This window comes from Girardinichthys multiradiatus, chromosome 7 (genome assembly GCF_021462225.1).
Source record: "Girardinichthys multiradiatus isolate DD_20200921_A chromosome 7, DD_fGirMul_XY1, whole genome shotgun sequence".
Lineage (NCBI taxonomy): Eukaryota > Metazoa > Chordata > Actinopteri > Cyprinodontiformes > Goodeidae > Girardinichthys > Girardinichthys multiradiatus.
In genome coordinates this window covers 23,572,211-23,585,071 of record NC_061800.1, presented here as the reverse complement: position 1 = coordinate 23,585,071, position 12,861 = coordinate 23,572,211, and the positions used below count along the sequence as shown (strand labels likewise).

Genomic DNA, 12,861 nt, shown 5'->3' with positions numbered 1-12,861 from the left:
TGACATAAACATAATTTAATATGAACAGTCATATTATTATAGTTTCAGCATATTTGTTGCCACGTCCTTCATGAGCATATTTTTAAAATCTTAAATTCAACCCCTATTGCAGAGTTATTTACATAATTATAAACTGTGTTCATGAATATTAAATGTTAAAATCAGTTGAAAAGATCAGCTGGTGCGGATGACATACAGTCATTGTTTTAGTCTGATGTACCACAGGATCGATGGAGGAAGAAACAACTTCAAGGAAATGTATTACGCTTCCTCATTGTCATCATCATCATCATTGTCATCCTCTTCATTGTCTTCCTCATTGTCTTCATCCTCCTCCTCCTCCTCATCATCATCATTGTCATCATCATCATCCTCGTCTTCAGTGTTTACTTTGCCAGAGAGGACATCTTCAATCCAGTCTTCCAGCTGCTGAGCCGTGGGCAGGTCCTCCTCATCCTCCATTTCCAGCCATATGCTGTCCGCCTGCACTCACACAAAAGGTTAAACAGTGTTAGAAAATGCTGTTTCGTTCTGCACGTCATTTATAACCGGCGAGTTTGGGAACTTACATCTGTAACATTGACGACTCCGATCTGCGGTCTGAACAGATCCACCTTAAAGGTCTTCTCCCAGTAAGGAATTAGCTGGAAAGGGTAGGAGACAGAACATACAGCCTCAAATCTCTGTCCATTTTATTGTTTTGCCTGTGTGCCCTGCTACCCTGACTGTCACTCTAATATAGGAGATGTAAGGCTCACCAGGGGGAAGTCATCAGGGTCAATCCAGATGATGCTGAGGTCAGGAAGGTGAGTGTTGTCTCTGGCTACCTCCTTCAGGATCTCTAAGAACTCATAACCATCTGAAAAACAGGAATTATGTTCATGAATCTTATTGTTGTTATAGGAAGCAGAGATAGTTTCTATAAAAATTATGCAATGTAATTTTCACAAATTTTAAGTCTGTAAAATGCTTAAAAAGAAAACATTTTGATAACCCTGCTGTTAACGATTTGTGATGCAAAGTGTCGTATAACCACACAAACTACAGTATATGAATGAACTACATCACTACAAATCTCACATTTCAATTAAATCCAAGAAAAAAAAAAAACATAAAACATTTGATAGAAATCTACCAAAATTTAAAGAACTGGTTAAATCATTCAGAGGAAGAAGCTAATAAATGTGAAATACACTTCCTGATAATGTTTAGCTGTGATCATCCCCAACACTGATCTTGAATATATTAACATTCTGTCACAATTTTTTTATTTATTTGGATGGTCCTGTTTTCTCTTCAATGTTTCTTAAAGGTGCAGATCTCTGGCATTGAGCAGCTGATCAACCAGCCTGTTTGAACAGCTCTTCCATTATGTTATATATCTTTACCGGGGTCCTCTTCCTCTGCAAAGGCCACAATGTGGATGCCCTCAATGTCATCTTCCTGATAAGAAGAGACAAAAGTATCAAACTGCTAAAAAAAACTACTTGATTACAGTACAGCAATAGATACACATTACTACTTGATCACTGACCCACGTCTCAAACATGTCTTCTGCACGTAGCTTTCGTAGTGTTGGTCTGGTGGCATAGAAAACAGAATATCAGATACTGCATCATATTTTAACACCAAACCAAAAACTGTTTAAAAAATGAAAGAAATTGATGTAAGTTTATTGTTTACCGTCTGTGTTCAGTAATGAACTCCACTAGCTCCTTCTCAGAGTGAGGCCTTCCTGGGATGGTGACGGGCTCATCCATGAAGGGCTCATAGAAGTCCACCTCATTCAGCTTCAGAGTCAGTTCCTTGGCCACCTGAGGCAACAGAACCAGATCAGTCAAATATAACAGTTTCCTGAAAACACAGTTTTAACTTTATTTGAAACTTACAGATTTTTCAAATGTGGCGAAGAACTTAATGTAGGGCTGAAAGTGCTCTGCAGCTTCTTTAAATGCTTCATAATCTAAAACCAAACATAAATGAGTTAGATGAAGCTCAGTGCTGTTGCATCAAGGAGAAATGTTTATTGTAGTTTTTTTCTTCTGTTGTCGGAGATCATTTTATCCTTTGCACATCAGGGAGCGGAAATAGCTCATCCTTGACCTCAGTGCTGTTCTCCCACAGATGACCAGATGGGATAAAGCTCTGACGCAGCTCTCTTGAGTATACAGCAGATTCAGTTTCCACTGTTTTAGCAAGTGGCACTTTATAGAACAAATACATTTCTCTTAGACAGTGGTGGTGTTATAGGGGGTATATTTCTTGCTTCTCAGAAAAGCATTGCACAAATGAAGTCATATAGTTATTGCATACATGTGTGGCTTTAATTTTCGTGGAAGGGATCCTGTTTGTCAGTTTAATCACAGGTGATATGAATGCAAAACTGTGAATTATCTAATGTGCAAGGGTTTACAGGTGTTCCACAATGATCTATTCTTGGACTATTTTTGTTTACATACTATATTCATGATTTTCTATCTGAATGCTTTAAGCATTACATTCAAATTTATGGAGATTACACTGTAATTGATTTGAAACTTTAAGTTTAATTTAAAAAAAGTTGCAAAATATGATCAAATACTCAAATCTTTGTTGCATGTATAAGGTTGTTCATTGTTTGATTCTTCTCTACCTAGTCTGCTAGCATAAGAACATGTTCTTATCATCACAAAAGAATTAGGGGATTGTGTTGTTCCTCTCACAAAAAGATTATTTGGGTCAGGCGGCTTTTTCTGTAAAGGCAGAAATGATGCGGATTGCCTTCAAATGACTCAGACAACTGAGTTTAGTTAATTCTCATTTAAATAAATTTAACCCAGTTCCCTAACCCTAATGTGACAACAGGCAACAGACTTATTTTTCATGTGTCATGAATAATATAGTTCTTTTAAATTATATTTCGTTGGCATTCTACTGGGACTGCCTTATCTAAAAGGTATGGCGTGTTTTTTAGATGCCTGCAAATTTGCAGGCAATGTCTTTGAAAAGTGCTTAATAAATAGCTGATTAATTTATTCAGTCATTCCTTTCCTAATTATAGTCTTCTATCTTAGTAATATAAAATTATATGAATGACTGCTTTTTAATTTTACCTTATTTTCATTTTAAAACAAAGTTATGATTTAAATATTGTTAAATTCTAATATTCTTGTATTCTTAATATATTCCTGTAATTACGTCATGTGTTGTTTTTTTTTTACTCTCGTTAATCTAAACACCAAAGCTTGTGAGAGTGCAGCTGTGTTAGCAGCAAAGGTAAAATTGGATCTGTAAATCCATGGAGATGAGGGGGTTAAAATCTACTTTTGCTCTCATAAAGGTCATGGAAACTTCTCTGCTCAGCCATCTAAACAAGGCAGGTGTTCTTGCAGCAGAGGATTATGCAGTTTACAAACCAAAGCACTCACGTTCAGAGTCTTCACTCTTGAAGTAACCAATGATGCGGATATCCTCCTCCATCCTATCAAAGGCTTTAAGCTCCAAAGCATTTTCTACAACCTCCACTGGCTCCTCCAAAAGCTAAAGAGAAAAACCGAAATAAAAAGATTGAAGAGTGGTCTGTGTGGCCTTGTAACTATGACGAGCGTTGATTAAAGCTTAAAGCTGGAAATCTGCTCTGGAACAAATCCACTCACATCCAACAAAAACTCCACCAGAGTGTTAGCAGACAGCAACCCATCAAACTCGATCACTCTGTCATCTTTAAAAACATATACACTTCCCTCCTCCTCCAAGCCTGCAATTAAAAGGAAAGGGCTGTTAATTTTAAAATAAAGAAAGTTAAATAAATGTGATCAATTTGATCTAGCTATAAAAAGGATAAATAGTTGAAGAGATGTATCTGTTCTCACCTAGTTTCTTTGCAACTTTTGCATCTTTGAGCGAGTCAACCATTCCAAACCCAATGTCCTTCTCCTCCATTACCTGAGCTACAAGCTGAGGCAAAGGAAGAAATAGCATGTAGAGTTAAACTGCAAGGAAAGATCTACAGTTATAGAAGGTAAGAAGACAAGACATTAGTTTTTTTCTGATCAAAACTCCAAGATCACACAAAATAGTTGGCAGCATGACTGGTGCTCAGGCTTCCCAAAGGCACAGAGTTGTAGTTACATGATCACTCAGCCTGCCTTGTTCTAAATATAACCATAGAGTATACAGTATATAATTGTTCAGGGATTTGTCATGTATAGTAGATAAGCTGTTTTGGTATTTGACCTCTCTGGCAACAGGGAATGGAACCTTTTTGGTAATTTGTTCATAATTATTATTTACAGTAAATATTTTGTATATTTGTCTGTGGAGATGCAAACAAATATGTATTTTTGTTTTATATCCAAACTAACCTTTTCGCTCAGGTTCCCTGCTGCTCTTTCACTGTCTGTAAACTAAGGCCAACAGCACCCCAAACAAGATGTGCAGGCACACCTTATGTGGCCAGTAGTTACAAATCACCTACATCATTAGCCAAGCACATCATTTTGTTAATCTAAAACGTTTTTGGCATGCCGAAATGAGTAAATCTTTCTCAGTACTGACAAAATATGTAACATAGTGTAACACAAGAATGAGTAATGGTTTAATGGGGTCATTGGATTTGCATCGGTCCTCTGCATTTGTGGAGTATGCATGGTGTCTCAGAACTGCAATGTTGCAAATGTTTTTGATGTGTCTCATAATTCTATGGCAGACTTAGCTGCAGACCACATTGAGTTTGCTACAAAGTCAGGTGCATGTAAAGGTGAAGCTATTGGGGCACAATATCTGTTGCTGTCAAGAAAAACACGAAATGCAAATTCCATTCCCTGCTCCTCTCCTGTGGAACCAGCTCCCAGTTTTAGTCTGTGAGGCCAACACCCTGTCTACTTTTAAGGCTAGGCTTAAAACTTTCCTGTTTGATAAAGCTTATAGTTAGAGTGGTTTAGGTTATCCTGAGCTATCTCTGTAGTTATGCTGCTATAGGCTTAGGCTGCTGGAGGACATAATGATCACTTTCACTCTTTCTGCTACATTCTCATACTACTCTCCAATTTTGCTTTATTTACTGTTATTTCAGCTTTTAACTTTATGTTCCCTCTCTTTTCTCTTCCTAGAAGCTACACCTGGCCTGACTCTGTATCTACCTGTGACACCTTTCTGGAGGGAGGCATCGTCCAAGCTTCTGCTGGCAACAACTAGATATTCTCCTTCTACAGATGATACACGTGTCTCTGTCTTAGACATAACCACTGGCTGAGCTTTTTCTCTGACTAATGATATGTGCTCTCTTTCATACTCTAGACTTTTAAACTGGCTCAGAGTTTATTTGCTTCAGAGTTTATCTGCTTAGTGATTTTACTCTCCTAAATAAAGTCACTGAAGATGCTACCACTGCCTTTAATGTTTAACTTTTTTTTCACATAGAAAGTACTCCTGAATCAGTGTTTCTGTGTTCTTTTTGTCTCTCTGCTCTGTTCTCTCAAACAGCCAGTCGGTGGTGGCAAATGGCCACTCACACTGAGTCTGGTTCTGCTGGAAGTTTCTTCCTGTTAAAAAGGAGTTGTCCTCTCCACTGTCGCCACATGCATGCTCTGTATGAGGGATTGCGGCAAAGTCAAAGCAAGCAACTGCCTACTGTGGCTACATGCTCATGCAGGAGTGAATCAAGGACTTGATGCAATCTGCTAGCCTTAGCTTACTGCTTGAACACTTGCAGTCACTCATGCACCTCATGTTTCTTCTACAGATTCTTCATATGAGATTTTATGACGGCCTGATAAAAACAGATCTGCCCACCTGTGCATGGAAGCTACTATTAGGAGCTCAAATTATATCCAACAGGTCAAAGAGGAGCTCAGCTTCAGCTCTTTGCAATATGACACAGGGCCATTTGGTGTTTGAGCAATAAAAACATTTAATATAGCAATTAGTTTGCAGGTGAGACCAGAAGAATTATTGGTTTCTTTTAGGCTTTCTTTTACAGAGGAGAAGAATGTTTTGCCCTTTAGCTTAGAAATACTGCAGATCTCCTTATCTGCTAAAAAGGGGAAAGCCACAGGGTGAACAGAGCTCATATAGTTCTGGGCATTCATACAGTACACAGTGACCTTCAGGGGTCTTCCTCATATACAGTCAGATTCGGTAAATTGTAATAATATTGAAAAGTTCATTAATTTCAGTAACTGAATTCTCTAGTGAAACACATTATATAGATTAATTCCACACAGACTGATGTTTTCAAGCCTTTATTTCTACTTCATCACTGGGTCTGTTTGCAGCTAGTAAAAACACAACATTTAAGTTTAGAATATTACATCAGACTAATATAAAATACATTTGGGCTTAATGAAGAATATATGTACACCTGCTTAATGGTTGTTATTTTCAAAGGGTGATTTTAATCTGACAAATGAACCTTGTCTGAACCCATATTCTAATTTATTGAATATGACTGTAGATGTTATTATAAACACAAACTCCTATCCATGGGTTTTCGGATTACTCGAGCACAATCATGGCCCCCTATATGTCACATGTCAATTAATCTTGCAAGATTCAGCATTTCCTTTTCTTTTATCAGTTTCATTTTCTACCCTCTCTGTCATACTTTACCTCCAGCACCAGCTCAGTCATCTGGTGTTGTTTCTGCTGCTCCTTATTTTCCAGTACTGGCACATGGTAGAACAAGCAGAGCATGCTGTGCTTCTTCAGGGCCTTCTTGTAATTCTTATCATTGATGTCGAGAACACGGTCCTTCCCGTCATACTGAGGGAACTCCAAGCCCTTTTCGGCTGGCACCACCCTTACAAGGCTCAAGCAAGGGAACAAGAACAACCACAAGGAGATCATGGTCCAAAGCTAACCATTCACCCCACAGAACTTGGCCTGGTTTCAGTGGGTGAAACTGCACGACTGGAGAAGTTGGACAACCACCTGGAAAGGGATGGAAAAAATTAAGATATCCCTCTAGGAGGATTTAGGGAGCAAAAAGAAGTCTAACAGCTGAAGTTTTTAGCATTCCCAAAGAAATCCAAAAACTTCTTCAGGAACCCTTCCCCCCTGTGCTCCTTCACGCCTTCCTGTTGACACAAAGCACAGCGAGGAGTGCAATCAGGTCTGCAACGTACTGTGGGTGGATACCATACATAGTCGAGCTTCTCTTCCCCTTTCGAGCAGGACAGGCCCATTTTTAGGAGACCAGTTGTTTGAAAGCTAAAAATAGAAAAGCAACTGAGAAAGAGAAACAGCAAAGGATCACAGTGGGGTTTCATTAAAAAGAGCACTTGGTCCCTCTGATGTTTCTTTTACAGATCCAGTGATGAGAGAGGGGAAAGCTGATGCCCCGATTAATGAAGGCTCTGCCACAATAAGGTGTTTAAGAAAATGTTGAAGAAAATGTTGGTGTGTTTGAATTGACAGCTCACAGGACAATATGGTAACAGGTGTGTAACAAACAAAGAATCTGCTCAAAGAGTTTGGTCCCCATGTGCTTCCATGAGTTTATTACCATCTATGGTATGCAACCTAACTAACCTTTTTTACGCTGATGTTTTCTGTTGTGAGTGAATATGGTGATGCTCCATTGGACTTTGGAAACTGATTTTTACGATTAGGTTCCCTTTTAGATCAAAATTACACCCTAACTAGAAAACGTCCATCCAAATAGTATGTGTATTAATATCCCATGTTGTTAGCTGGTTGCAGCAGATGGACACTCATACTGACCAAGTCCTGCTAGATATTTTCTTCCTGTTAAAACTAAGTTGTTCCTTCCCACTGTTGCCACATGCTTGTGCAGGATGATGACTGCTGCAATAATGCCATTAAATCACAATAGCTTCTTACCTACTGGCATTATATGATTCGTTTACCGTAATTGCACTGTGTACTGAAAGAGATTTCGGACTATTCTGTATGTACTTAGTTGGCCTGCACAGTACCACAGTTGGTTGAACTGTTGCCTCGAAGCAAGAAGGTAGAGATAATTCTGCTTTAAGAAAAAACATAAATGGCTGTATAGCCCACAAACTTTTTGTAATGTTTTTGTTGAAACATCCTGAAATAAATTACAAAAACAATTTAAGTGAGAGAAAAGCAAAGCCAGTCTTTGCCTATTTTCTGTTTACTGTTTTAATCTTTGCTTGATTGAATGGGAGATTTTAAGCTTTTGTGTGACTTTTTTAATGATAGAGCAACATAAAAGCTGATGTTTAGTCCAGCTGATAAAGGGAAATTAAAACTAACAGAAAAATATTTACGCTCATAATAATAAGTATGTAAAGACAAGGTATCCAGTTCAACCCAAATTTTCTGAATAAATGAATGAATATGTGAATGAATGAATTAATGAATGAATTAATGAATTATCTTTGATTATCTGTTTAAATAGAGGAAGCAGAGCTTAAAGGAAGAAGCTGTCTGTCGTATTCCCTAGAGCCACTAGATGGCAGAATAACATAAGCACAAGAAAATCATTTTCCTCAGTGAATATTTATGATTCCTCATTATCAAGTGGACTTTGCATGTCCTACTGTTCTGCTCAAAGGTTTCAAAATGGGCCATGCTTCTGTCTTTGTTGTTTTGTTTTGGGTTTTGTTTCCGGGGGAAGGGGGAGAGGTTCTAAAACAGAGGCAGATTCACACTGCACCAAACTTCACAATGACCCCAGGATCTTTCCCCTGATCCTTCATTCCTGGTCAGTTTTCAGCTGACTCTGTGGGACAAAACCTCATTGCAACACTATGTCTGTTGAAATGAACTGCAAGTAAGGACCCATCCATCTGATTTTTTACAGATACTGCATCAAACCTAAAGACTAAAAGAATCTATCCATTAATCCATTTTCTATATTCCATACAGGGTTGCAGGGGAGCTGGTGCCCATCTCCAGCGGTCTATGGGCGAGAAGTGGTGCACACACTGGACAGATCACCAGTCCATTGCAGGGAAACTACCTGAATCATTCCAACTTGATAAATGGTATGATTGAAGTAAATGCTCACACAGGAAAAAAATATTACTTTCAGCTCAAAGAGTGCTTTGCAAAAGTCTTTTGCAGCCTCAAACAAGCTTTCTTCCAGAATAAAAAAAAAACTGCAAACAGTATTAATCATCTTCTTTCAGCTTTCTTCTTGACACTCTTCCTTAAAGGCCCGATTTGTGGAGTGCACAACCAATGGTTGTTTTATCAATAGATTTTATTACCTGAACTCTGAATTTTTGCATCTCCTCCAGAGTTAGAACATCCTCTTACCTGCTTGATTAATGATATATGTTGTTTATGCTTTCCTTGCCCCCCAAAAAAACACCTTCACAGCATGATGCTGCCACCTCCCTGTCAATGTTTTTTCTCCTGATTGAAGACTTGAACTGTTTACATTTTGATAATTATTCATCATTATCTTTTAAGGGAAAACAAAGTAACTATAACAGAGACTTAACTTACAATCCTGGAGAACCCAGTCCCAACAGCTAAGCCTTGGGACACAATTCAATTCAATTCAATTGAAAAATACTTTATTAATCCCAAAGGGAAATTAAATGTAGCGCTCCGTCTTACAGCAGATCTGAAGAAGCCTCTGACTGAAGACTCTGTTGTTGTAGGACAGTCTCATGAAGAAGATGCTCAGGGTTCTCCATAATGTTCTTCATTTTATGAAGAATCCGTCTTTCCACAATGATCTCCAGAGGTTCCAGATGAGTCCCCAGAACAGAGCCAGCCTTCTTTATCAGCTTGTTGAGCTTTTTTAAGTCCCTGGCTCTGATGCAGCTTCCCCAGCAGATGATGGTAGAAGAGATCACACTTTCCACAACAGACTTATAGAAGATATGCAGCATCTTGCTGCAAACACCAAAGGACCTAAGCTTCCTCAAGAAGTACAGTCTGCTCTGTCCCTTCTTGTAGATGGCTTCACAGTTGCATCTCCACTCTAGTCTGTTGTCCAGATGAACACCGAGGTATTTATACTCCTCCACGACCTCCACCTCTTCTCCCATGATAGAAATAGTGTTTGACTTATTCCTGTTTCTCTTAAAATCTACAATCATCTCTTTTGTTTTAGTCACATTCAAAATGAGATGATTGTTTCCACACCATGCCACAAAGCGGTCCACCACCTTCCTTTACTCAGCTTCTTGTCCATCTCTGATCCACCCCACGACTGCAGAATCATCCGAGTATTTCTGCAGATGACAGGAGTCTGTCTTGTACTGGAAGTCTGAGGTGTACAGAGTGAAAAGGAATGGTGAGAGTACAGTCCCCTGTGGTGCTCCTGTGCTGCTGACTACCTGGTTAGACACACAAACCTTCAGTCTCACAAACTGTGGTCTGTTTGTCAGGTAGTCTTTGATCCAGGAGATTGTTGAGGCCTCCACCTGAGTCTTCTGGAGGTTCTGACAAAGCAAATCAGGTTGGATTGTATTAAATGCACTGGAGAGATCAAAGAACATGATCCTCACAGTGCTGCTGGCTTTGTCCAGATGACAGTGGGTTTGTTGAAGCAGGTGTATGATGGCATCTTCAACTCCAACTCCACAGCGATAAGCAAACTGAAGGGGGTCCTGATGGTTTACTGTTTGCTTACTCAGGTGGGCCAACAGGAGTCTCTCTAGGACCTTCATGATGTGAGATGTCAGGGCAACAGGTCTATACACACACTAATCCTTTCAACAATAAAACTACCTGCCTAATAAAGCTTTGGTATTATGGTGAATAAAAACTAGTTTTACCCCCAGCGATTCAAAAATGTGTTTTGACACATCCTCCTGAATTCTCAATCCAAGTTAGATCTGAGACCTACTTTGGCTACCAGGTTAGCTTCTCGGGATCTTGCACAGAGAAATCGTCTGGTGATCAAAAACTGCCAACTTACAGCTAAATAGGCCGTGACCAGGAACTACAAATCTAGTCTTGTTCCGATCAGTGACACAACATACCCAGGTGCTTCCAGGTTAGCCTGGCAAATACACTCCTCAGTGTGAATGTTGTTACTGAGGAAATTCGCCTCCAAGTTAGCTTTTTCAGTATCGGTGCAGTGTTTAAAATTAAGTTAGAGGAAACAGATATATAAAGGTGTTAAAAACGAAACTGTGTTTACAGTGTTGTATCTATAAATGACAGTGGTTCTTTCAGGCTTCACACTCACAGAAAAGAGAGAGAGCAAGACTTCTAGGCAATAACAGGAAGGCTGAAGGGATTACAACAAATATGCTCTATTATGTCATTTTGGGCTTTTAGTATCTGTCAAGGAACATGTATTTGGAAATGTTGTCTGACTTTTGGGAATCAGAGTTAAGGTAAGATATCAAACTGTTCTAGAATATATACACTGGCACAGCTGTTTTTGTGATTAGAGCTTCACTAACAGTAACTATCACTAATATAATATTCCAAAGAAAGTTCAAAATGTTACCTCCCTAATAATGTTGTCTTTGTTTTAAAATCTTTGTAAAAACTCTGTTTGATAGTAAAATGTTTCTCATGCATGGTGGTGGTATTTAATGACTCCTGACCACTGGAAAATCATAAAGAAATATTTTTAAAGCTGTTCTTATCTCTTCCTATATTATAGTTTTTAAAGAAATTTTAGAATCAACAAAAATCAGCATTGATATGACAAAGCTTTACAAAAACCAGAGACCTGCGCATCCCTAAATTAAATTGGTGTGTACTCGTGCATTTTTGATCATAATCAAAAGCAGGCCAGTTTCATAGCAATGTGGGTAAATTTAAAGTCTAGTAGAGAAGTTGTGGAGTCTATCTCACCCTGGGCATAATCAAGCCACGGACAGCGGAGCAATGACTGCTGTGACCAGAAACTGTCTGACTGCATCCCGAGTTTGGCTGGATTAAACATCAGAGGTCAGACTAAGAATCCCCACAGCAAGGGGGACATATGCAAAAGATTATCAAGCGCAAGTGAACCAAAAAGTAGATTTGCAAAATGCTCATTGATGCGTTTTTACTTTTACTTGTTGTTACCTTGATTACATAATTATAAATGTAAACAATCCTGACATGGTGTGTTTTTTTGGCTGGGGAAGCATTCACCAGGTCTCAACTTTAAAAGAAAGAGAATGACAAATCCTCAACATGGTAATAATTTGTTAAACTGTTTAATCAATCAAAGATTCTCCTGTTATAACTTTCTTGTGTTGGGAGTTACTCTCTAATTTCTTTCCCTCATTTGTCCTTGAGTGCGGTACAGCAGTATTTTTCCACACATGCTCATGAGATTTGTCTTTAGTCACCACTCCTTCTCCTTGTCACAAGTCAGAATCGGTCCTTTAATCTCACTGACCTGCTGCAGTGAAAAGTGCACCTGAGCACATAGACTGTAATAAATTAAGCTTAACAGTCTCTTTGACCCATTATTTAATGTTTTCACAGTCAGCAAATCCAGCAGACGTCATGGAAATGTTTTTTTAGTCCTTCAGAGAAACTAAATCCAAATGATCTTGTGCTCAAAATGTAACTCAATGCCTAAATGCCCTAAAATAAATCCTGTATGAAAATAGTTGTCCATAAATTGCAGGAATAAGGATTCCTACCCCTTGAATTGTATCTTGTATCAACCTCAAAAACTTGATAAATTGTCAAAATAACAGGAGAGACATGCAAAAAGCTGGTCAGCAATGACAAGAAGAGATTGACTGCCGTAATGCCATTTAAAAAAATTACATCTAAATAGCTATATTTTTTTCTAAACTTACATAGTTATATTATCTTTCCTGGTTCATTTCCAATCACAAACAAACTTCTACAGTGAAAACTGTTTTAAATCTAAATCTCTCATGGTTCTGTGGAGTGATAAATGGCTGAGAAGTCTTAAAGAGGAGCTCATATTTGAGGGCGTATTGCAGAACCATCTTGTCAAACGCTTTCTGT

The 12,861-nt window shown here is 38.6% G+C and overlaps 1 protein-coding gene across 1 annotated transcript; it reads right to left on the bottom strand.

Annotated features, from left to right (window-relative positions):
• Positions 1-7,091, bottom strand: casq2 (calsequestrin 2). The gene is made up of 11 exons (XM_047370609.1): positions 6,589-7,091; positions 3,852-3,936; positions 3,636-3,736; positions 3,408-3,519; positions 1,890-1,963; positions 1,684-1,814; positions 1,535-1,580; positions 1,389-1,443; positions 759-859; positions 570-644; positions 1-483 (listed from the first exon to the last, which is right to left on the bottom strand). The coding sequence occupies exons 1-11, from the start codon at positions 6,823-6,825 to the stop codon at positions 262-264; spliced, it is 1,239 nt and encodes a 412-aa protein (XP_047226565.1). The 5' UTR covers positions 6,826-7,091; the 3' UTR covers positions 1-261.
• Between the last annotated feature and the right edge of the window lie 5,770 nt (positions 7,092-12,861).

Coding starts and splice junctions, on each gene's coding strand:
- casq2 (XM_047370609.1), bottom strand. CDS start 6,825: ATGATCTCCTTGTGGTTGTTCTTGTTCCCTTGCTTGAGCCTTGTAAGG. Junction 3,520..3,635: donor TGGTGGAGTTTTTGTTGGAT/GTGAGTGGATTT, acceptor TTTTCTCTTTAG/CTTTTGGAGGAGCCAGTGGA. Junction 1,581..1,683: donor TTCATTACTGAACACAGACG/GTAAACAATAAA, acceptor CTATGCCACCAG/ACCAACACTACGAAAGCTAC.